The following is a 22,298-nucleotide window of genomic DNA, read 5'->3' as shown; positions in this document are numbered from 1 at the left end:
TCTAATGCACAATAACGTTAATTTTCTCAGATCACAATTAGAGCAATTTTAAAGTAATAAACTATGTTGAACAGGAATAGCCAGAATGCGTGCCAAGTCGTCATCTGATTGAGCTACTTATTGTCTTCGGAAAGCGTTATTAAAATTTGAGCATTATCATTTAGCCCTGAATACTCAGAAAGGCCGTTCACATGGTGACAGAGAAAGAAAGGACGCAGAGTATGACATTAACGTTGTATGCATTAACTTTTAAATGTGATTGACAAGCGAGCCAGTATAAAGACAACTCAAGCTCTGTTTCTCTCGCAGTTTGCTGCACATTTATTCAAACTCACAGCTTAGGAAATCTCTGATCCACAATGTCGTTGGAAACTAAATTCTGGGGTCAACGTCCTTTCTGGGGCTTATCCTTCGATTTGGATCCGCAATGGTATCTGACGGATGAGCAAAAGGAAATTCAAAGGAGGTTGATTGAGCTTTGCAGGACAACCCTACGACGTAATGCGGTGAGTTTTGCACTAAATTAGCACGCCAGGCTACGTAAAAATTTACCCAAAAATTCCTACAAACTCTGTGAACTCCGGCATTTTTACAAAATGTCATTGAAAACATGTGCCTCAGTAAACGTTCTTTTAATGCTATTCTGACTGTATTAAAAATAACACACGAATCAAATTTTGTTAAAGAAAACGATATTATATGTCCTTTAATTTGTTTTTAATGGTATTTTGACAAGTTACAAACTTAAATTTTTTCCTTTTTTTCAATGTCCTAAACACCATGCGTGCTGCTGTTTAGTAAAACAGCGATAAAAGTGTTTATTACTTATTGCTACAATCTCATCAACCTAACGACCAGCAAACTGCAAGTGCTTGGAAAGATTTAACACCCCAGCTGCTAGACACCATCTGAACTGTTACCCTAAAAAATTTAACTGAAAAAAATTCAATTCAGAGCCTCGGGCAAATTTCAGATCACCTGAAGACTGCTGCAAATAAAAAAGAACAAAAGTGAGACACTTAAAATGACTCCTTGTAGTTTTCTCTACAAATTGTATTTCATCCCTAAACTTCTTTTCAATTTCCAATTTCGCGGCCTTCACAATAAGTAAAGCAATTAGCGATCTTCATAAAAAGGGCGTTCATTGAAAACACATTACCAAGGTAAGATTTGATAAAAGCTCGGACAATAGGTGGTAGAAATGTATTGTCACCTAACAACTCAATAAAGTGTCCAGTTGTCACGAAAAGAACAATTTTGCATGTTTATCGAAGAAGAAAAAAAAGTAAATTTTAGGTTCAGTAATGAAATGAAAAAGGTTTTTTTATCATTTTGTCACGAGTGTGGGAAAAGAAAAAACAAGCCGGCAAGTTTTTCGACGATTCAGTGACGTCGGTGAACATTTTTAGCACAGCCGGTTTGAGTTGTTTAGATTGCACAAGCATCAAAGTTGTTTGTCGTACAACTCATCGCTACATATCATTCATGAAATAGCTTAAAATTAGTAAAGGAAGGCTCCACTGACTCTATACAGACCACTTCCCTTTCTGTTGGGGTCTGTCGGGTGTTTTCAAGGAAAATTAGGTTCCTTATACCACTCTGCATAGTTCCACATGAGAACTATCTTTATCTGAATAAGATGACTTCACACTATTCCACTGCGCAACCTTACAGTGCATAATGCGAACTCTGAGTTCCGGTCACCAAACTTGCTATTCTGTTTCGTGCTGCCGTCGACCATTGTCATAACGGACACGTTAAGGTAGAAACAGATATAACAGATCAAAATCCCTGATCAAACTTAAGGAAAAAGACCTTTTGGACTCCTTGAAATATCACAAGTTTTTTTTTCCGGTAGGTCTGTAACATGATTGACAGTAGCATAAAGCAACTCCATAACAAAAATTATTTGATGGTGCAAATTTGGCATGATATGCTGCCGCCTGGTTAGCTCATGCGGATGAGCGCCGGACTACTGTACGGAAGGTCTGGGTTCAAGACCCAGACCAGACCCACACTCAGGGTCTTTAAATAACTGAGGAGAATGTGCTACCTTTGCTATGATATCTGCAAGCGATTAAACATTCTAGTCTTCTCGGATGAGGACGAAAAGCCATGGGCCCCGTCTCCTGCATCTTCTCGGTACTAGTTAGTGGGGGACGTTAAGGAACCCACACACTTATCGCAAAGAGTAGGGAACGTAGTTCCCGGTGTAATGGTCTGCCCTAGAAGAACCTTTACGAACCTGACCGAATCTGAGCATGTAAGCTTTGCAGAGAGGGAATGCTCGTAATATGGTAAATAAATCAAAATAATAAATATATCAATACTACCACTTTTTTGTAGTTGGTATCGGATCAGTACTACGAATATCCTTACAAAAACATGAAAGCTCTTGCCTCGCAAGGCCTTTTGGGGCTAATTATACCCAAGGAATTTGGTGGCATGGGTCAGAATCACGTGTGCATGGCTATGGTTGTGGAGACGATAGCCAGATATGGCTGCCCTAGCACTGCCATGGTGTGTGGTGAGTATCATCAGTGTCAGCAAGAACCCGAAGTTATATTTCGATTCTGCCACTGCAAATTGTACATTGAATTTACATGAAAGGTGTCTCGCAGAAAAATTTAAAAATTGTAGACAGTTTTGTGACTTCGGTGGTCAAACCTTTGTAAATGTCACTTTTGTGCATCTTCAACATATCCATTCTTGCGATATATATTATGTTTTAATCTAACACGAAATATTATTTCCAAAAAGGCAGAACTTGAAGGGAGATATGTTTGACTTATTATTTTTACTAATATAGTTCCTCGAGTGGATTTCAAATCCAAAAGAAAGTTTCTTTGCGTATCTTAACAAGAGAAAAGGGGGCATCATTTATTAATTTTTGTGGATAGAATTGAGAATGCAGTTTTCGCAAAACCGTAAGCACTAGCTGGGGACTTCCCCGCGTTGGTGGCAAAAAGATTCCATTGGGCAAACATTGATTGGTGCAATTTGAATCCAGGAATTTTTTTGTCGACCAATAGTGTTTGTTCTCTTACAGTTATGCATTACATTGCCGTGGGCTCTTTATTGCTTCGTCATCACAACAATGCTCTGATCCAGGACCTTCTTCGGCGAGTAAACGAGGAGACGTTGATCGGAACAATTTCTTACAGCGATCCAGCCACTGGTTTTCATTTTTGTTTTTCTTCGTTTAAAATGTCTGTCCTACTTTAACGTAATAATCCTCTAAAAGATTGCAAGTTCACAAACGATCTTTTTCAAATTTCTCAATATTAACTTTGATCATAAATGGATCCATGATGAACAGTTTAACTTTCAAATGAATAAAGGGGTAAGTTTCTAAAGAAACTGTGGTGCTGCGTCGGTGGGAGAGTATAGCAGGTAATTTAGTGTTAACAATTGGGTTGAAAACGTAAACTAGCCACCGTAAAGGGTAAAAAAAGCTGACGTTTCGAGCGTTAGCCCTTCGTCAGAGCGATTGAATCGCTCTGACGAAGGGCTAACGCTCGAAACGTCAGCTTTTTTACCCTTTGCGGTGGCTAATTTACGTTTTCAACCCAGTTGTTAACACTAAATTATCAGTTTAACTTTCAAGTTATTATTACATTTTCAACACTTTTAGTGTAATAAACATAAAATATTATTCAGTGTGAAGATAAAATTTACTTTGATTCCCTTGTGTCATCTTACGAACGTTTTTGTCACTAGGAGGTCACTTCTGGTACCCAATGTCTTCTCGGACTCAAATGACCGCAGATGGAAGAATTAAGATATTGAAGTGTGGATCCTGGGCAACAAGCGCCGGACTTGCAGATTTCTATGTGATTACTACAATCAGTCCACAGTTTGACGGCGATTTCTCCCATTTGTCGAGCTTTCTTCTTTACAAGGTATGTCTAATGCAAGTGAAATTTAGGGTTGGAACGGCAAAAATTTCAAAACATTGAGATCATCGGTCAAATTCTTGACACAACTATGCATTCATGAAAAAAATTTGTGACGGTAGACTTTGATTGGTGGATGATAAGCCTCGCTTTCATAGCATCTCTTCATCTGCAAAATTGTAGACTCATTTTATAATTTTTAGCCCTAAGTTTTCCCTTGGAGTAAATGACGCCTTCAATCGAAGTCTATCCTTACACATCCTGTAAACGGTACAATGATCCCTTAATAAATACTGAATATTCTGAGTCCCCTTCCATTTGACGAAAGCCAAAAAGTAATAGTATAACTTAGAAGAAAAAAGAAACTAAGAAAGAAGTAATCCATGAAGTACATTGGAGGTAAGCTGTACTCCGTAGTTTGTAGTTTTTCTTTTTGGGGGAATTGAAGTTATCCGGCAGAAGAAATGAATAAAAAAGGTAAAAAATGTTGAAAATTCAAGGAGATTATTGAGGACTATCAAAGAATATTACCCTGAACATTGTCGTATCCGTCAACTTTTCAGGATGAAGTGCGCGCCGACAACGATGACTGGAAGTCGCTTGGGATGCATGGTAATCAGTCAAGACCAATGGTTTGTGAGGCCACAGTCGACGAAGATCGGCTTATTGGACCATATGGTAAGCTTCTCTTTAATGGAGAGGTCTGTGTTATGGTCAGCTCGTACGTTAACCTACAATTGTTAAGGAAGACCAGACACATTCCCTGTCGCTCAACGCTTAAGAAACCGGGGCTAATTGCAAACTCAACTTGAGCACTTTTCGTAACTCTTTTTTCCACGCAATGATTAGGAAACTTTGCTTAAGTTCATGTAAAAAGTGAACGAACACTCTTGCAACACGTTAGTATCCAGAAAGAGAAACAACCTATTTCATTAATATTTATGAAGAGAGAATATTTATCCTCTCTCGCATTCATCATTGTACAGTATTAGAAAATAGTTTGCCTTTGACGGGTCTTATTTCAGGCGATGGAAAGGCAGCCATTGATGAAGTTGGGTCGCCCAGGTTCTTGCTGCTGACAGCAGCCTGCTGGAATGGTATTGCTATGGGAGCTATGGATATAGCTCGGCATCACGTGACCACAAAAGAACATGCTGATGTTGGAATGCGCATTGCTGATTACCCGACGATCCAAGTGAGTGAAAGAATTAATGTGCCATTAACCCCCCAATTTTTTTTCTTTTTTCCGACAAAAACTAAATCTCCTTGTCTTACTAATGACAAATTCGAAAAAATTAATTTCGCGTCTATTTTAGTTTTTCTTTTTTTTTTAGAATTTTCAAAGATCCCAAAATTGTCCTCGTTCATGGTAGGGAAAATGGGGCGAGTTGGCTTATGACCTTATCCCCGAAACCGGTTGGATATTATTCATTTCATTCAGTGAGAAAGCAGTCACACCTTAGAGAGAACTAGAGAATTTAGCCCAAAAGGCTGTAGCGATACTGATTCCTGAGAAGATGGTTCGTCTTCATACCATCATAATTGGGGTGACTCCTTAAATATTGCCCTCGAGCGGAGTTGGTTTTGAAAAAAGCCATCACTGTGTTCTTGAGGTTAGGTAAAGCCAAATGACATTGTGTTACAAAAGGGAATATTTTCTTCTGTAAGCTACTTTCTTTGTTTTTTAAGACTTTCTCGTCGAGTAAAATCAACTTCAGAGATATATTTGTCCAAAATTTCAATTGGGTATTCTCTATTATTACAGCGTATTTTGAAAATCTGTTCGTTTTTACCAAGATTGGAGCGTGAGAAATTTGTTCTTAGGAAGCGTAGCGCTTCTCCTTTTAGGAACCCCCTTTGTTTACACCTGAAGGATCACGCGAATAGAAATTCGTGTATTGGAAGGTCTCTGTCTCTTGGTAATGTGCTTGTACGTCAAAGGTCAATTACCTATCTCTCGCCTTTGACACCTTTGAGTCCGAGAATGTTATTTCTGTGGCAAATCTAATTTCTGAGGCATCTGTCAGTTGTTCGTTTGAAGGGTTTATGATGTGATGCTCACGTGACCTTTGTCTAGGTTTTCTTTAGCGATTTTAATCTTTAATCGCTTTTTTTTCTATTTTGGCTACGTTTCACCCTTGTTACTTGTTTCTAAGGTGGCAGAGAATGCACCTGTACAGGATTCAACTTGTCTATTGCCTGTTTGGGCTCTCAAATTTGCAGAAAGCCTGTCGACCTCGTTCAGTTTGACCAGCGCCTCTGCACGGTCACGCTCTGCTTTCTATCTAATCAAGGTTAGGTATCTGATTTAAAATCCTCATGTTCGCCTTACTTTGTATCTTAGGCTTTTTTCGGCATGTGCCCTTCTCGAGATGAGCTCGTAAGATTCCAATAGACTTCTTTCTCAATAGTGTTGGGGATCTATTAACTCCATTTCACCGAGGCTTCGCTTTCGAGGTGCAATCAATTTCCTCTATCTCCGCGTCATATTCCGATAGATTTGAAGCTTCCGATGCTTCGGAGTCATATAGTCACTGTCTGAGTTTGAGTCTCTGGATGTCAGGGCTTTCTTTAGGTCCTTTCTGGAAGATCCTCGATAATTAAAAAGAGAAATTCTCAAAGGAATTTCTTGTCTTAGCAACGTGTCTTAAGTTTTTCATTGCAGCTTTGTAGCGCAGTTCCCGGGATGACGTAACAACGTTCCTTGACCCCAGGTTCTAAGATGCGAGGTCGTGAACATGTAAAATTGAGCTTTAACTGCTGCAGAATTGCGAAGTTTTATTCGATTGCAGTAACTCTTTGGATGTGATGATCAGTTAAACAGGGAAATTTCTTTTGTGGAAAAAAAAGATTTAGTGTTAGTGGCACATTAATCATTTTTGGGTTCGAGAAACTGAGTTTTTTTCTTAAATTCTCACCATTTTGATTAACATCATAACAGGCGGCAGGAATTTATGTTTATTCAAATTTAGGGTAAAAAAAAGGAAAAATGTTAACATGCTCTTCTGGAATGGAACATTTGACACGGTTTCATTACCTGATGATCACTTTTGCGCGTCTACTTTCATTAAACCTGCGCTTCCGAGCGACACAGAATATAAACAAACTTTTAATTTCAACCTTCATTAAGGATTACTTTGGAGACGCAGTGAGTGGTACCAATGCATGTCGGATAATGGCATTCTCCGTAGCTCAGCTAATGGACCACGTCACTGACAACAATGACTGGAATATTTATAAGGACCCCAAAGCTTCACTGCGGTAAGTCAAACGGTTCCCTGGTCTTAACCCTTTAACTCCCAAGATCTCTTCAGCATTTCTCCTTACTGTCTGCCACATACTCCTTATGACGTTAGTTTAGAGGATTTGGTATTGGATCAACTAATAATCCCCTAATTAATATTTTTCTTTACTCTCATCACTTGTCTGCTTGATATTGTATTGATATTGTAAGGAGAAATTCTATCTCGGTCACTCATGGGAGTTAAAGGGATAAAGAAGTCAGTGAGCTTCACTCGGGTTGACAATTATTTATTTGAAAATAAAAAAAAAACATTTTATCATGCGTGCTCAAACTTCATTTTGAAAATGAAAACATCAATTTTACAGCTATACGTATACTGAGAAAGCGGACGTACTGGTGGCCTTTCCTTTTTTTCTTCAATGAAAGAAATCGAGAATCGGTTTAGTATATTTGATACGCGCCGACGAACCCTAACGTTGGTGAGGTTAGCAAGACAACGGCAAACAGCAAAAACTAATTCTGGTTTCATTCCCCTTTCTTATAATTCGTAAATAAATAGTCTTCAGGAAAACAAAGTGTAAAGAAAGATGTTTATTCATCTCGAGCGTGGGATAAGTAAAAAATGATGAGTTCCCATCAGAGATCGAACCACAGACCTGATAATTCTGCAATCCGAAGCTCTGCCGCTGAGTGAAAGAGACGTTTCGTTGATCTCGGCCATTGTACCAGTATATTGCCCACAGAAATGTGTCAAGGGGCTATGCTGGGGTTGTGAACATTGCCAATGACGTAATTGTTTATGGGTGTGTCATGGAGAAACACGAAAAATTTCTTTTTGCGGTGTTAGATAGATGGAGTGAGATGAGGTTAATAATTGATGATGATAAGTGCGAATTCAGAATGTCAAAATTAACTTTCTTTAGTCACGAGCTGACAAGCAACGGCCTAAATCCGTATGAAGAGAAGATTGCAGCTATATATATCTGAGACGCGAGACCTCCTAAAGCAGCGAGTGAAGTACGATCGTTTATGGGTCTTGTTCAGTACTCTGAAAAGTTTATGCCAGACGTGACGGCAAAGGCAAAACCTGTCCAAGAGTTGACGAGAAAGGAAACTGTATTTTACTGGGATAAAGAGCAGCAATTTGCCTTTGAAGAACTAAAGCGTCTCATTACACAAGCGGAGACTTTGGCTTACTTCAAGAATTTTGAATGTTTCAATTGCTCGGTTTTCATTCGTCTCGACACCCTGTGAATAAAGGTGCACACAGAAAACACAGACACGCCAAATAAATCGCTGATCATTCGCTCGAAAAACCTTGTCGCAAAAAATCTCAGAGCAATGAGGACTTGCTGCATTCATGGGTGTCAGTGGCAGACCTCTTCTTGTTTGATGTGTGAGATCTTGCTCTAAAATTTTCACGAGGTCAGCAACTGAATCCTTACTGAAGCGGAAGCGAATTCGAAAATCTTTGCTGTAATACTCTATAGGATTATATCGGTCCCCAAGGTGCCGATTTTTACGAGACTGTGGATGATATTGATTGGCGTACTTCCTTAACGGCCTGTAACGTAGTGATCCGTCCATTTTTATAATGACTGCCGATGAAAGTGCTCCAGGAACAGTGTCCAAACCTACCTTCGAGCAGGTCTAAGTCGTTATTGTTCCTTAGTCGGTGGTTAAACATGGTCTAAACACATGCATTTATGGACGATCAGTTCTTAAATAATTGGTTTCCACAGTTTAAACGTGAGTAAGACGGTGACTTTCATAAACGCTGTTTAAACCTCGTTTATAAATAATTGGCCCTCACCTTCTTCATTTTTATCATCAGTCACTTCGCATAAGCATCACATATCGACATCCCTTTCCTCCCAGGATGTAGGAATTTTGTCGCCATGGAATTGGTCAATAGGTGTAGTTAGCCATGTGTCTCTTTTAACTAAGTGGTATAGTAGGTTGAACTCCTATTGAGAGCATTCAAAGCGTTTTCTCTCCAAGTATGCCTGTGTCATTTATTGAATAACACCAAGAGATTATGATCTCTTGACAACACATTCATTCACCTTTTTTTTTTTTTTACCTTGTTTTGAGGTGAGTGATAATCGATAGATTTACTGTTTCAGGATCGGTGCTCTACATCCGTGTTGGTCCTGGCAGCTGAAATATGAGTGCGCTAAGAACGTGAACGACGCCACAGACAAAATGATGCAAGCTTGCGGAGGAGCTGGGTTCAAACGAGATCTTGGTATTTATATAAACAGAATTTATATTGAGTGTCGTGAAACCAAAACTAAAGTAATCATGATTAAAATCGCATTGATAGAATCAAACAACCTTTTAAATCAGAAAATACCACAAGTAGTCTCAGAGAACTAAACGTAAAAACAAGCAAACTGCCCAAAGCGCTGAAAGGCATGAGTTGCCAAGTTGCAATTAGTTTATGCCTCGACGTTTTCCAGGCCTATGAGCAAGATTGCTCCTGACTCTCGATTACAAATTGATCGAGATCTGTTCATTTGGAATCTAATAACTGCTCAAGTGCAGTCGTCTTCGTAGTCAGTCGACTGTCTTTTTACTTTGCACAAAAATCGTTCGACTGTCTCGTGCGATCTTCAAGTTGTCAACTTAGTTTATTTCGCCTAACTGAGGATTAATTAGTTTATTAATTGATAGGTTAACTGAGACTAGTTAATTTTGCAGTTACGTTACATCGGTCTGGTAGAGACTGCTGCTAAAAAAGTATCATCTCTCTGAACAAATTACGTTGGTGTCTTTCTTCATCAGGTGTTGAACGCTTGTTGCGAGATGGTCGCGCGGGGTGGGTGATGGGCCCAAGCAATGAAGTGATAAAACAGTTCGTTGGTAAATCTTCTCTGTTTGGTGTGGAATGTTTGGACATTTGGTAAGACATAATTACATCTGTACACCATCTATTCGATTGAAACGAAAGCACCGATGATGACTTTTGACACCCACAGCAAAGATATATAATACCATTCGGTTATAGCGAGCGATTCGTAATTGCGCTTGTTTGTCATCTTGAATTCTTAAAGCAGAGGAAACCTGAGGAAAGGATTTAAATGCGAGTCATGTAAAGGGCTTAGTAGAAGAAAACATGACATATCGAAAAACTATCATAAGTGTTTAGCGCCAACACGACTTCCGTGATAATAAGGCCGCAATGCCGGCCAATTCAGTCGATATAAAGTAACTTAGAACCTTATAGAATTGTTCCCGAAGAGTACATAGCTGGACTTATTTGTGAGTACCCTTGGTAGCCTAGGAAACCTTTTTAGCTTTTTCCATCCCACCGGAACAAACTAGCGTTGGCCTGTCAGTTCTCTGTGACCGTTTCACACATGTGGAAACATGTGTGCTGTCTTCCACACTTTAGTAGTTGCAGTTCCTTGCGCTGGGAAGAGTATTTCACAAAAAAGATCCGATGCCTACTTATTGTATGTAGACACATTTTCAATTTTATGCATTTAAGGGAATTAATCATATAATATATATCTACTCTCCCCTGATCCGCCTCGATCTTCTCCGATCTATCCTCGAAATTAGTGTTGCGAACGCAGTGACAACATAGGTCAGTCTGAATCCAAGCTTTCTTTTGAATTAGTCTGACACCAGGCATAGACGGCCAGGATAAGTTGAACCGGTTGAACGTATGAATGATATGATAAAGGAAACTTGAATTAAACACTGCGCTATTGCCTTTGATCTTAGGTCTCAATCAGCCAATAGACGTACCCTGAATGCCGAGTTGCTAAAACTAAAGGACGAAGAAAAGTTGGAAATCGCCCAGCAGTTGATGCGTGAGGTTGAAATGAACGGACCAATTGAGAAAAGTGACTCATCATCTTACCAGGACACAGAATTTGATAACCCATTCAATACTCGGCCATCGATCAGTAGAGGCCCCATCACTGATGCAAACGGAACAGAACACCTAGCCGCTCTGAGCCCCGACTGTTTTTTCCCCTTAAAGCTCCTGTCCGTGATACCAATGGGAGATAAGCAAGCAGAATTTCAGTTCGCTCTACCCCAAGCATCTCAACATACTGGTTGTCTACCGGGCCAGTATGTCCAAGTCAGAGTACCTCTAGACAAGGACGGCGAGAAGTACTGTCAGCGGTATTTTTCGCCAGTAAACGCCACCACAGATTTTGGCCGAATAGACCTGGTCATGAAGTTTGAGAGTCATGGTCAATTATCACAGAGATTTAAGGCACTTACTCCAGGTAAAAAAAGGAAAGTCAAAACGTAAGGTTCTTGATTACTCGACAACTTCAAGTAAGGAGATTTATACATACTAAATAAAGTAGGAAAAAATTTGTCAGAACTTCAGTGATATAATGCAAGCCTATTGCAGTATTTAACTTTAAAAAAAGAAAAAGTAGTTGTCATGAATTTCTTGATTTCTCTACACAGACTGTACTTTCTTTATTAACGTGCGTTTCTCTCTGTTTGGTATCTACGTCATATTCTTTGGGGAGTAACTTTGCTGTTGAATTCATGTGATAATTGTTACTGTTTGAGAAGTCACTGCTATTGCTCCTTTCAATTTTCAGGCAATAAGTCCATCGTAAAACAAAAAAAACTGTTTCTAACTTAGGCTTTAGTTCTAGGCAAAAAATGGCCCTGTTAATTTTAATGTAAAGAGATTACATGGGGCGAATAAAGGTTTTTCTAGTATTGGCTATTACAAGACGTTCGGCTGAATTGAAGGCGGTTTTTTTAAAATACGAGGTTTGATTTATCGGCTAAGCTATGTTAAAATAGCCGACTCCTTATTATTCAAACAGAGAGCTGTTGTGTGAGATGCATCCTTGCCTTAACAATTTAGAATGTTATTTGGGCAACGTGTCATGAGCTTCCTGAACCAGTTTAATCGTGTAGTCTGAGCATCAGAGGAATCGCTAAGGACCCTGAAGACTACTCCTGAGTTAGAGTTATTTACTGTAATCAAGATTTTATTTCCAGAACAATATGTCATTTCCTTCAGTGCGTAGTCAATCCAAGATGGTGTTATCCAGCGGATTCTAACTACTCTGTCATGGCCCCAATTGTTCATAAAAGTCATATTCACTTGATAGTAAGTCCTATAACTGGTCGGTTTTCAGGTTGCCGGGAAGCATGTCGCTATTTTGCCCCCCCCCCCCCCTCCGGTATTGGGGTTGGTGGAAGGGAGGAATGGGAAAGCCCAGACTCAGTGAAAAGCTTAATTGATTCGAGCCTAAGCGTTAAAAGTTTAGGAAATATCATCCATGGGTTTATTTACACTGTCTCAGGTTTGCCTTCATGATTTTTGCATTTTTGATATTTAGGTGACCTGGTGGAGTTCCGAGGCCCTTGTGGGGGTTTTGAGTACGAGTCAAATTCAGTCAAACATATTAGTCTTGTGGCCAGCGGTTCAGGTGCCACTCCGTGTATTCAAATTGTGCGTGACATCATGGCAGACCCTGGAGATCAGACTTCCGTGTCCATGTTGTACTCCGCGGAAACTGAGTCAGAGTTCATGTTCAAGAGTGAGTTAGATGACCACAGTGCACGTGATGAGCGTTTTCGAGTGTTCTACACACTCTCTAAAGGTGCAGGGCAAGAGACTTGGCAGGGCGGAGAGGGGCATATCGACAAGGACATGATCAGTAATCACCTGGTAGGTCCTCAAGTGTTGGAGCACAAAGTACTATTATGCGGTGGACCCACCATGATTGTATCAGTAATGCGGATCTTGTTTCAGATGGGATATTCCAGCCACCAGATATTTGTTTACGGTCCGTTCGGCGCAGAGCTGGTCAGGGCAGTATTTGGAAGAAATGCTAGGTTGTCTTCCCATCGCTTTGAGCGTTAGACGAGCAAAGTTTAGCTCAAAACAAACTTCATTTTCATAGTTATGACTGGCGCTCAGCTTTGGTATTAAGTAATCGAGAGAGGAAATTCCGCGTGGTTTTATATGGAATCTATCAACCTCGCTAGAAAACATGTATTCATTATTGAAAATAAAGATCATCTTCAACAACATTTCCCACGTGTGATTTAACGGGGAAGACATGGCTTTCAAGATTTCTTGCCAAGCTTAATGCTTGGCAAGAAATCTGGGCTAGAGATGCCAGCGAGCGTAAACTTTTTATTGGAAGTTTTACTGATGGTCAGGTGCTCCTCTTCAGCACTGTTAAAGAATGGTGAAGAGGAGCGCTCGACCATCAGTTACACACGAAGGAGAAATAATTAATTTTATTGTATCATCAAGGCACAAAGGAAACACTAAATAAATAATTGGCGTTCAGACATGGCTTCCCAAGCAGTAAGACTGCGCATAGTATTTATTACATTATCTTTAATGAATGTTGATGATCTTTCAGAGAAAATGCTCCCTTGAGATCCTAAAACGTTTGGAAAAAAGAAGAAACGATCGAACTCGAGTTTTGGAACGTTGCAGGAGTTGCAATTTTTTGAAGAGAGGCAAAAGCATAGAATGTGACTGGGGTTATTTGAACATTCTGATGAAAAACAGTTGAAAGAAAACTTTTTTAGATATTTACATAATATAAATATGCCTGAAAATAAACACACATGGCGTATTTCTTTGTTTATAAGTCGCAAACTATACTTGAGAGTAAAATTACCATAATGACAAAGAAAGCATCAAGGCGTCTCCAACTCATGCTAATCAGCTTGCAAATGAAGGCTTGTTACTGGTCGCGGTCAAATACACGCGGCTCTGCTGATTTACACATCACTTTCAAGCGCGTCTGCAGCAAAGTCGTTAAAGACTCCTTGACGTTTCCTCGCCACAGAACTGCGTTTTTCTTTAGAGGTAGGTGTTAGTATTTTCATGATGGAGTTTGATGAATAATTCTGATAAGCCGTGCTTAGTTAAGGTACGAACAAAAATGCGAGGCATAGTCCTGTATTAGCACACTGAGTACAGCAAAAGTTTGTTCGGTTTCTTTTGATACAACGACGTTTCGTGTAAAGATCGCAAATCAAAGCCGCTTGATAACAGAAAGGATGCACTACCTAACAGTTTCTTGGTTATTATTGTCACCTTGGTGGTAAAAATTTCATTTGCAAGTTGTAAGGGAGGGAAATGTTTTGCTTTTGGAATACTCCGCACCCACGCCAACAGCACACATCATATTAGCCTCTTCAAAAGTGCAAGGTATTTTCCAGAAACACTGCAGGACATAACGTTAGAAATGGTATCTGAGAGGAAATGAGACAAAGAAACGCGTTGTCACCAAAACAAGCTGTTTCTTCACTCAGTGATAAGTAATTTTAAGGATGAGCGTCTGATTAAAAAAAATATTTATTCTTTCCTTTGTGATAATATCGTGACGTGTAACGCTAAGGCTATTTTAAGCACTTGATGTCCTTGCCTTGTATTACTTTTATCCTTTATGTTGATGCTTCACCTGGGAAACCTAAACTTAAGCCAGAAAATGTGTCAAAGTGCTTTGAGTGATTTATCATGAATTTTTCGAGAAGCACTTGTTTTTTCGGTTAATATTTACTCGCTATTTGGAGGGTTTCTTAAAATATTCATGAACACTTAGTTATAAAATGAAACTCACCATGATGCCAGAGTATTTTCATATTTCTTCATTCGATCGGTCTCGCAGTTTTCGTTTCATTCCTTCGAAAACACAGTTACAGTGGAATGTAGAATTATTTTACACGGATGGCTTTTGTACCGTCTTCTTCGCGATCCTTTGCAGTAACACCTTAAACAACAAAACCGCAAAGCTAGAATTTTCCATTTTCATTTTCACAGGAAAGGATCAACAATAATGAGTAATTAAGAAATGTAGTTCCTTGTTGCAAAGCGAAGTTATCACGTAAAATAGTATTTTAAAGATAATTTTTTAACCTTTACACGATATCCTCCCGCAGTCACAGATAATAGAGTCTTCTTAAGAATGGCAGTTTATTTTTCAGGCAATTTAACATCACTTTCAAAACAGTTTTGAATATTTGTACGAGAACCCAAATATAAAAAATGTTCTCTTAAGAAGTCGTAAAGAATTCCATTTCTCAGGGAACTGTTTCAGTCGACTCGGTTGTATGGCGAATCCATAACGAAATTACAGATTGTCATTTCTACGATGATAACAGTTAACCAGATTGTCAAAAATTTTAAGTTCCATCTATTCTGACCATGTATTTTCTTCCTCTCGAATGATTTTATCGTGATCAATATCTAATTTCCAGACGATTCTATTAATCAAAATAATATTTGACCAATTTATGAACGGTAACACAGGTCTCAAAGCCACCGAAATTGAGTTAAAGAGCGAAACATATGTACACTTATGTTTCTTGCAGAGTTCCATAATTTTGTAACCTGCGTTTTGCCTTCGTCGTGTAATGAAAAGTGTTACGATATTCGTAACGCTCTATTTTATTGCGGTAAATATTTGCACGCCTGACATGTCTGCATGCCTTGCGGTTCCAGCTGTTTGTTCTGCCTGGTTACCAAGCAAGGGAGTGTCATAGTTGCTTCTCCAATCTCCATAATTTTAATCGAAGAGTTCATTTGGGCAGGTACATTTGAATTTGCTCGCTTTGTTTGTTTAAATACCCAGTTTTGTTTTATGTAGGAGTAATGTCTGAAATCAGGGTATCTAGTCTCTATACCATGCACTTTGGATGCTTCATTTGCTCTTCACTGTGTCGAGTCCACGTGCAGTTTAGACTCTTCGACACCAAGTAACGTTAGCAGTTCAGTAAATGTTCGCATCGTAGTTTACCAGTCGTTTACAGACACTTTGTGTGATAAACGATGTTTGTAATCGTTCACTTCATGTATAATGCTTTAATGCTTCGTCATGAGAATGGTTTTTTCCTTCGGAAGGTTTGTCAAAGCCATTGATACACAACCACGACATGGATGCTCCTCCTGCAATGCAAAAAATTAGGGATGCTTGTAAAAAGAGAGGGTCGGGTGGAGCTAAAGGACTTGGAAGGTTAGTTTGTATACCAATATATTTAGCTCATAGCATGGTTCTCTATTTAGCACTATTGGTAGGACAAATCACAAGTGTTCAGTGCTGTAAAACTACAACAAGCAATAAGTTGAACACTTGTTCAACCTTCAGCCTTGATCCTAACCGTTAAAATCAATGTAGTGTTGATAATAATTTTTCTCGTAGAATCACGCCTCACCTACCACCAACAAAAGAGTGTAGTAATTCTCTGATGGCTGTATTAATAATTCTTCCCAATGGGAAATAAGCATAGGAAACCTTGTGGTGAAAAGAATGGAGTTAAATTAGCAACAACAATGTCTCAATTAGATATGCTGCCTTGCGGGCCACATACCAAAGTATCTCCCATGTCAGTATATTAACAGATGAGAAATTAGTGAGGGTACCACTAGAACCCAGCCACATCGAACACCTAAATGAGACCAGTTGTCATGTGTAATTGGTAATCAGCAGCCTGATCTGAACAGTTATGTAGACAAATTGTTTAAAACTGACCAGTTCTTAATGGCAGTTGTTGCTTTTTTGGAGCAACAAACTGTGTGAGTTGTTCTGTGCATATACTAGTACTTTTTAGTACGAAAAGTAAAATTGGACAGTTAAACAGCCAATAGAAATTAACTGCCTTACTAATGCTTACCAATCAAAATCAAGATGTCTCTAGTGAGCAGCTTGAAAACACAAAAACATATATTAAACTAACTTTTGGATGATGTGTGAAAGACTGTTGCTGTCCTGACATAGGAATATTTCTTCTCTGGGTCTCTGGCACTTTGTTTTTGACGGCACTAGTTGGTAATTGGCCATGGTGTCCTACAATGTAGATGTAATTGTGCTCATGTAACTGGCCTTGAGCTGTGTGCTCAGTTCATTTGAAATTAATTGCTTGGTCCCTGAATTGTACTTCACTCACCATTGTTATCATTACTAACCCTTTCACTCCCAAGATCTAATTAGTAATTCTCCTTACTATCTGCCATACAATTCTTATGATGTTAGTTCAGAGAATTTGGTATTGGATCAACTAATAATCCCATGATTGATATTCTTCTCTATTCTCATCATCTGTCTGCTTGATATTGTATTCATATTGTAAGGAGAAATTCTGTCTTGGTCACTTGTGCGAGTGAAAGGGCTAATAGGATGGTGTATATGCTATGTTTGTGATTGGACACTGCAATTGGATAGGTTACATGTTAGGCCTGTTTTATTTGCACAGTGCATGTCATTTGTGTGGACTGCGATCAAGATCACTGAGTTAATTTCCTCTAGTAAAAGTCATTGCTTAAGTTGTTATTTACTTGTGAGTTTGGCTTATTGGTATTTTTGCTATAGATTTCCTCATACTTTTACCTAATTGGTAAAACAGATTTTTTTTTGTCATCCAATTTGGTCTGTAATCCTGCTTATCATCAAGAAATCAGTCTCCTGCCCTGACCCTTTAATGCCCATGGGTGTCCAAGAGAGAATTTCTCTTTGCAATATCAATGCAATATCAAATAGATAAGTAATGGGGATTGAGATAAAGATCCAATATGGAATTATTAATTGATCCAATACCAAATTCTTTGAACTTGGATCATAAGAATTATTAGAAAATTACTAATTTAATCATAGGAGCAGAAGGGTTAATCACAAGCATCATTACGGATTTAGCTGATCTTCACTTTATCTTGGTGCTGTTTTTACAATTTTTGCTTCATAAAAAAAATTAGGGAACTGCTTCTTGATTAGAGCTATTCATTTTTTAATTGCTTTTTTTTGTTTTTTATTCAGAGCTTTTAGAATCTTTGATGATGACTACAGCAATTCTCTGAACTTTGACGAGTTTGTAACAGGTCTACGTGACTATAAAGTCCAACTGACAGATGAGGTGAAACAATTTGAGTGAAAGCTGAAGTCCATGTTAGATAGTATATCCCAACAAAACTGAACAACACTGCAACTTTGCAAGACCCAGATTTTCACTTAAGTGAAAATGAACACCTACATTTGGGAGTCTTTTTCAAGATTATGGGAACAGATGAGTAGTTGAGAACAGTAGTAAAATATATTTTTAATCTGGTCTTTTCTCTCCATTTCTCAAGGGAAGATCATAAATATCGCAAAAACTAGTTTACCTCCAGTGAAATTACACACAGTTTAACCTGTGTTAAGCTACATCATATAAAGTGGCCACCCTGTATTAAGCAGTCACGTTTTCAAAGCCCTGAAGTCTTTTCCCTCCTCTTTACTGTAATTTTACCTCTATTAAGTGGTTGTGGTCACCCTTTACTGAGCTCCCAGTGCCTGTTTGTATTGTCCTTCAACTGTATTGAATGGTCACTCAAAGCAGAACCACAGAAAGAAAACTAAGAATAATCTTTCAAGCAAACTTGTATCTTTATTTACTGTATCTCTCCAAATCAATGCAAGTAGTAATTTTTAGTAAGGTTTTTGGTTTTGTATAATTAGTTGTTCATTGAAACATGAAATGGCATTTTAATTTTTTTTTAAATACCCCTATTCTGTGGAACCTGCATGAAGGGATCACCATGCCATTCCCCATGGGTGACTTCTTAATGCAGGTTTGACTGTAAAAAGGAAGAAAATGGATTAAAGGTGCAAGGTTATACATATATGTTGAACGGTGTGCTTATGTGCATCCTTTTAATGTTGTATCAATAGGAATTTCAGGAACTGTTTGACTATTTTGATAAAGATAAGGGAGGGCAAGTTGACATTAATGAATTCATCAATGCATTCAGGGTAAGTTTCAAATGTAACAAATCTTTCTTCATGCTATATGATTGATCTCTTGAAGTTCTACTTGGAAAGCTTTTTGTTTGTCAGTATTCAAGTATTATTTGCATCTGGTGTGTAACTTTTGTTTTGTACGTGTAAAGGATATTTTGCACTAAATATTAACTGCTGCAGAAAGAAATGTATTTGTATGTGGTAAATTATAGTTATCAGATATACAGACATTTGGAAATGAATTTTAAACATTCAAAGAAACCATGATGTGTGAAAAGAAAGATTCATTTTCTTTGCTTAATTTGTGAGGCCAATTAAAACAATTAACCTTGATCTTGAGAGATTTTGCCACGATGCTATTGCAGCCAGACTGAACCACTTATCGACACAACTTTGTCATTAAACAGAAATGTCAGACTAGATCAGTCTGTGCTTAAACTGTTCCAACCACTCTTCTAGTTTGTTTTTGGAAAAAGTGTGAAACAAGATCCCTATGAAGGCTTTTCTTTTTTTGTTACATTAACAAGCAAGACTAGTAAGTTTCAGCGGTTGATAAGTAACCCATTTGTTTGCAAAGACCAGTTACATGGTGATAACTGGGAGCTAGCTTTTCTAAATCTTTCTTAATATAAGAGAAAATCTTAAGACCAGACTAGTACATGCAGAGGGTTTTGCTTCTGGTTCCATCCCTAGAGTACACACAGACGCATAGCTTTCTGTATGTACCAATAATTTCACAGACATAATTTATCCTTAGGAGCAGAATATTCATCCAACACAATATAAAACCTGCCAAATATTTGGAGGCAAGATTCCTGGGAAAATTGAATAAATTTGAAAATGCAGGCTCATGAGACTTTGTCTTGCAAAATGATCTCCACGCATGCTTCAGGAACAAACCTCTGGTGTGTATGGGTCTTAAGTCTCTAAGAGGATGTGAGGATTAAGATCAGATCTTTACCCCTTTGCTACTGCCTGACTGACATAGGAATGTACATGTGAAAATACATCTCTGTAGTGTAGTGGTAATCAGAGCATTTAATAATAAGGCTGAATTCCACAAGAGGGTTCGGATTTTCTTGTAGTGTTTGGCTCAACACAAAATAATGTACATCTCAATGACCAGACTCAAAATTTACCTTCCATTGTTGATAATTTGTATTGAAACCTTTGTTTTAATTCTTATTCTTTGACTTTCTTTCATTTTAGAAACCTTTGTCAGGGAGCAGACTCAAAGTGGTTGACCTGGCATTCAAGAAGGCTGACAGAACTGGAGATGGTGTGATCGATTGTAAAGATATGGAGAGGTAAGCTGTTTTTAATTCAGTAGGAGTGCTGTGTGTGACATTGATGCAGCAGTGTCTCACCGAGGGGTACTAATTGCACTCATAGTTCATTCTTAAGAAGGAAACTGTGATAAGCTTAAGCCACATGGGCAAAACATGCGGGAGGTTGGGAGAATGCGAGATAAGTGTAGGAAACCACGACGCGAAGCGGAGTGGTTTCCAGCTTATCGGAAACCATTTTACATTTCTTTTATAAAATAACTAATGAAAGAGGAACAAAAACCATGTTTACGTACTCTCATGTAAAATGGTTTTATGGCCAATCAGAGCATGTGTACTATTTGAATTATTTTATAAAAAACAATGTAGGTGCAAGGGACATCTGAAACAACCTTGGAGAAAGAGGCATTTTTTTAATGAAAATGATGTAGCAATTAGTAAATATAATTCTATGCCGATGTTGTGCTTCTATAACCTTTAGCTCATGAATTTTTCTCAGTCACTTGAGGAGTTTAAGGATTAAATAAGTGTCAGTAATATTAACTCAACTCTTGTGTCATATAGGTATTACAATGTTCAAGAACATCCCAAATACAAAAATGGTGAAATGACTAAAAAGGAGGTATTTGAGGAGTTCCTTGAAAAATTTGAGCCAGATCAAAAAGATGGAAAGGTTGGTAAATGTTTTTTAAAATTGATCTCCCCTGTAAAGCCCTCTCTCTATATATAATGTACATGTATTTTACAGATAGATTCCAAGTGCTGTGTGTCTGCTCAGTAATTGATCCCAAATGAGGTCAAAATGTGATTACAACAAAATAAAAGGGCATAGTTGGCAAAATGTTGGTAATTTTGACATCATGCATGTGTCTGTAAGGACAATTCAAAATGAGGTACACTTGCCTAAGGATAAAAAGTGATTTTGATTTCAAGGGCCTCGTTTTAAAGCAGAGACATTATGTATTTGAAAATGATCTATTTCATTCTCTATTCCTATGAAATTGTACTCATTATTTTGAAGACTGTTAAAAAAAATTCAGGTTTATGATGAAAATTGAGCTGCCAGGCTAGCTAACAGTAGAAAAGAACCCACAATAAGTACAGGCACTTGATGCTGAGGGTATTACACCAGAGAGGGTTGACTGTGTGTACCCATGGCTGTTAATTGCCATGGTTGTTTTCTGTACTCTAGTAATGGCCTGTTTTCTTTTTTTTTCTGTAGGTCACAAGGGCAGAGTTTTTGGAGTACTATGCTTGCCTCGGAGCAAACATTGACAGTGATGCCTACTTTGACCTGATGGTCAGAAGTGCATGGAAATTATAGTTAATGTCATCCTGGTCTATTGTTTCTTACTCATAGTTTCATTTATGCAGATTGTGGTTGACCTTGAGCCTGTCAGTCTTAAAAATGACTTAAAGAGCAAGTAAGAGTTATGAAATGTGATGCAACTCTCAAACAGATGTAAAATTGTAGTGGACATTTGAATTTAGATTGAAAACAGCTACAATTTGCAATATGGTGAGGTGCATCAGTCCATTAGTGCTCACAAGTTAACTGATAATTTTTTTGTTATCATTGTCGTTGGGGATCCATTTGAAACACTTAATGTATCATTGTAGGGACTAGTTGTAGAGTAGGCTTGTGCTCTGTAGGGATTTAGGACTTGATTAAGTTTGTGTTCTTAGTTAGGAATTTAATGCACTAATCACATTTTGGCAGTCTGAAACTAGGGGTGTTTGATACTTTTTAAGTTATTTGTTGTAAGAAATTTGCATTGCAGTTAAGGATTACACACAAGTAACTTGCTACTGAAATGTACTTAGCATTTTTAAGAGCAAGACTGTATATTTTTTTTTATTTCATTTAATACTGTAAAATTTAACAGTGTTTACTGCTAATGTAAATGAAACTTGACACTTTCTTACTATTTTAATATTTTTAAGGAGCTGATAGATCTAAACAGTTCATTACATACAGAAAGAGTAATTATTATAATGATTTTAGTAATTATTGTTTTTATAGTGTAACATGAATTGTGATGTTTCAATTGGTATGAAATAAACCTGACCTTACTTAAACTAAAGTGAATTAAATGACAGTTTGAATACAATTGAACCTGTATTGAGTGTTCACCCTTTATTG

General features: G+C 38.1%; 2 protein-coding genes and 1 long non-coding RNA gene across 5 annotated transcripts; 2 read left to right on the top strand and 1 right to left on the bottom strand.

Annotated features, from left to right (window-relative positions):
• The first annotated feature begins 252 nt into the window (after positions 1-252).
• On the top strand, positions 253-13,170 carry LOC113677137 (uncharacterized). Its single transcript, XM_027193896.2, has 11 exons — positions 253-506; positions 2,347-2,527; positions 3,050-3,178; positions 3,721-3,902; positions 4,460-4,574; positions 4,922-5,091; positions 7,027-7,157; positions 9,267-9,388; positions 9,928-10,045; positions 10,873-11,387; positions 12,474-13,170. The coding sequence occupies exons 1-11, from the start codon at positions 360-362 to the stop codon at positions 12,998-13,000; spliced, it is 2,337 nt and encodes a 778-aa protein (XP_027049697.2). The 5' UTR covers positions 253-359; the 3' UTR covers positions 13,001-13,170.
• Positions 13,171-13,445: 275 nt separating this feature from the next.
• On the bottom strand, positions 13,446-14,873 carry LOC149037569 (uncharacterized). Its single transcript, XR_016181198.1, has 2 exons — positions 14,724-14,873; positions 13,446-14,355 (listed from the first exon to the last, which is right to left on the bottom strand). It is a non-coding gene; the product is annotated as an uncharacterized LOC149037569 (long non-coding RNA).
• LOC113677134 (calcyphosin-like protein) lies at positions 13,906-22,266 on the top strand. Of its 3 annotated transcripts, XM_089187865.1 has the most exons (8): positions 13,906-13,966; positions 15,605-15,693; positions 16,004-16,115; positions 17,910-18,006; positions 18,801-18,881; positions 20,079-20,176; positions 20,720-20,828; positions 21,378-22,266. In XM_089187865.1, exons 3-8 carry the CDS (start codon positions 16,036-16,038, stop codon positions 21,477-21,479), a joined length of 567 nt encoding a protein of 188 aa, XP_089043991.1. In that variant the 5' UTR covers positions 13,906-13,966; positions 15,605-15,693; positions 16,004-16,035; the 3' UTR covers positions 21,480-22,266. The 3 variants fall into 3 exon arrangements, with proteins under 3 accessions (XP_089043991.1, XP_027049693.2, XP_027049692.2); XM_027193892.2 differs by lacking the exon at positions 15,605-15,693; XM_027193891.2 differs by lacking the exon at positions 13,906-13,966 and having other exon boundaries at positions 15,588-15,693.
• Positions 22,267-22,298: the final 32 nt, after the last annotated feature.

The sequence above is a fragment of the Pocillopora damicornis genome, chromosome 11 (assembly GCF_964200805.1).
Source record: "Pocillopora damicornis chromosome 11, jaPocDami1.2, whole genome shotgun sequence".
NCBI lineage: Eukaryota > Metazoa > Cnidaria > Anthozoa > Scleractinia > Pocilloporidae > Pocillopora > Pocillopora damicornis.
This window is presented reverse-complemented; position numbering and strand designations above follow the sequence as displayed.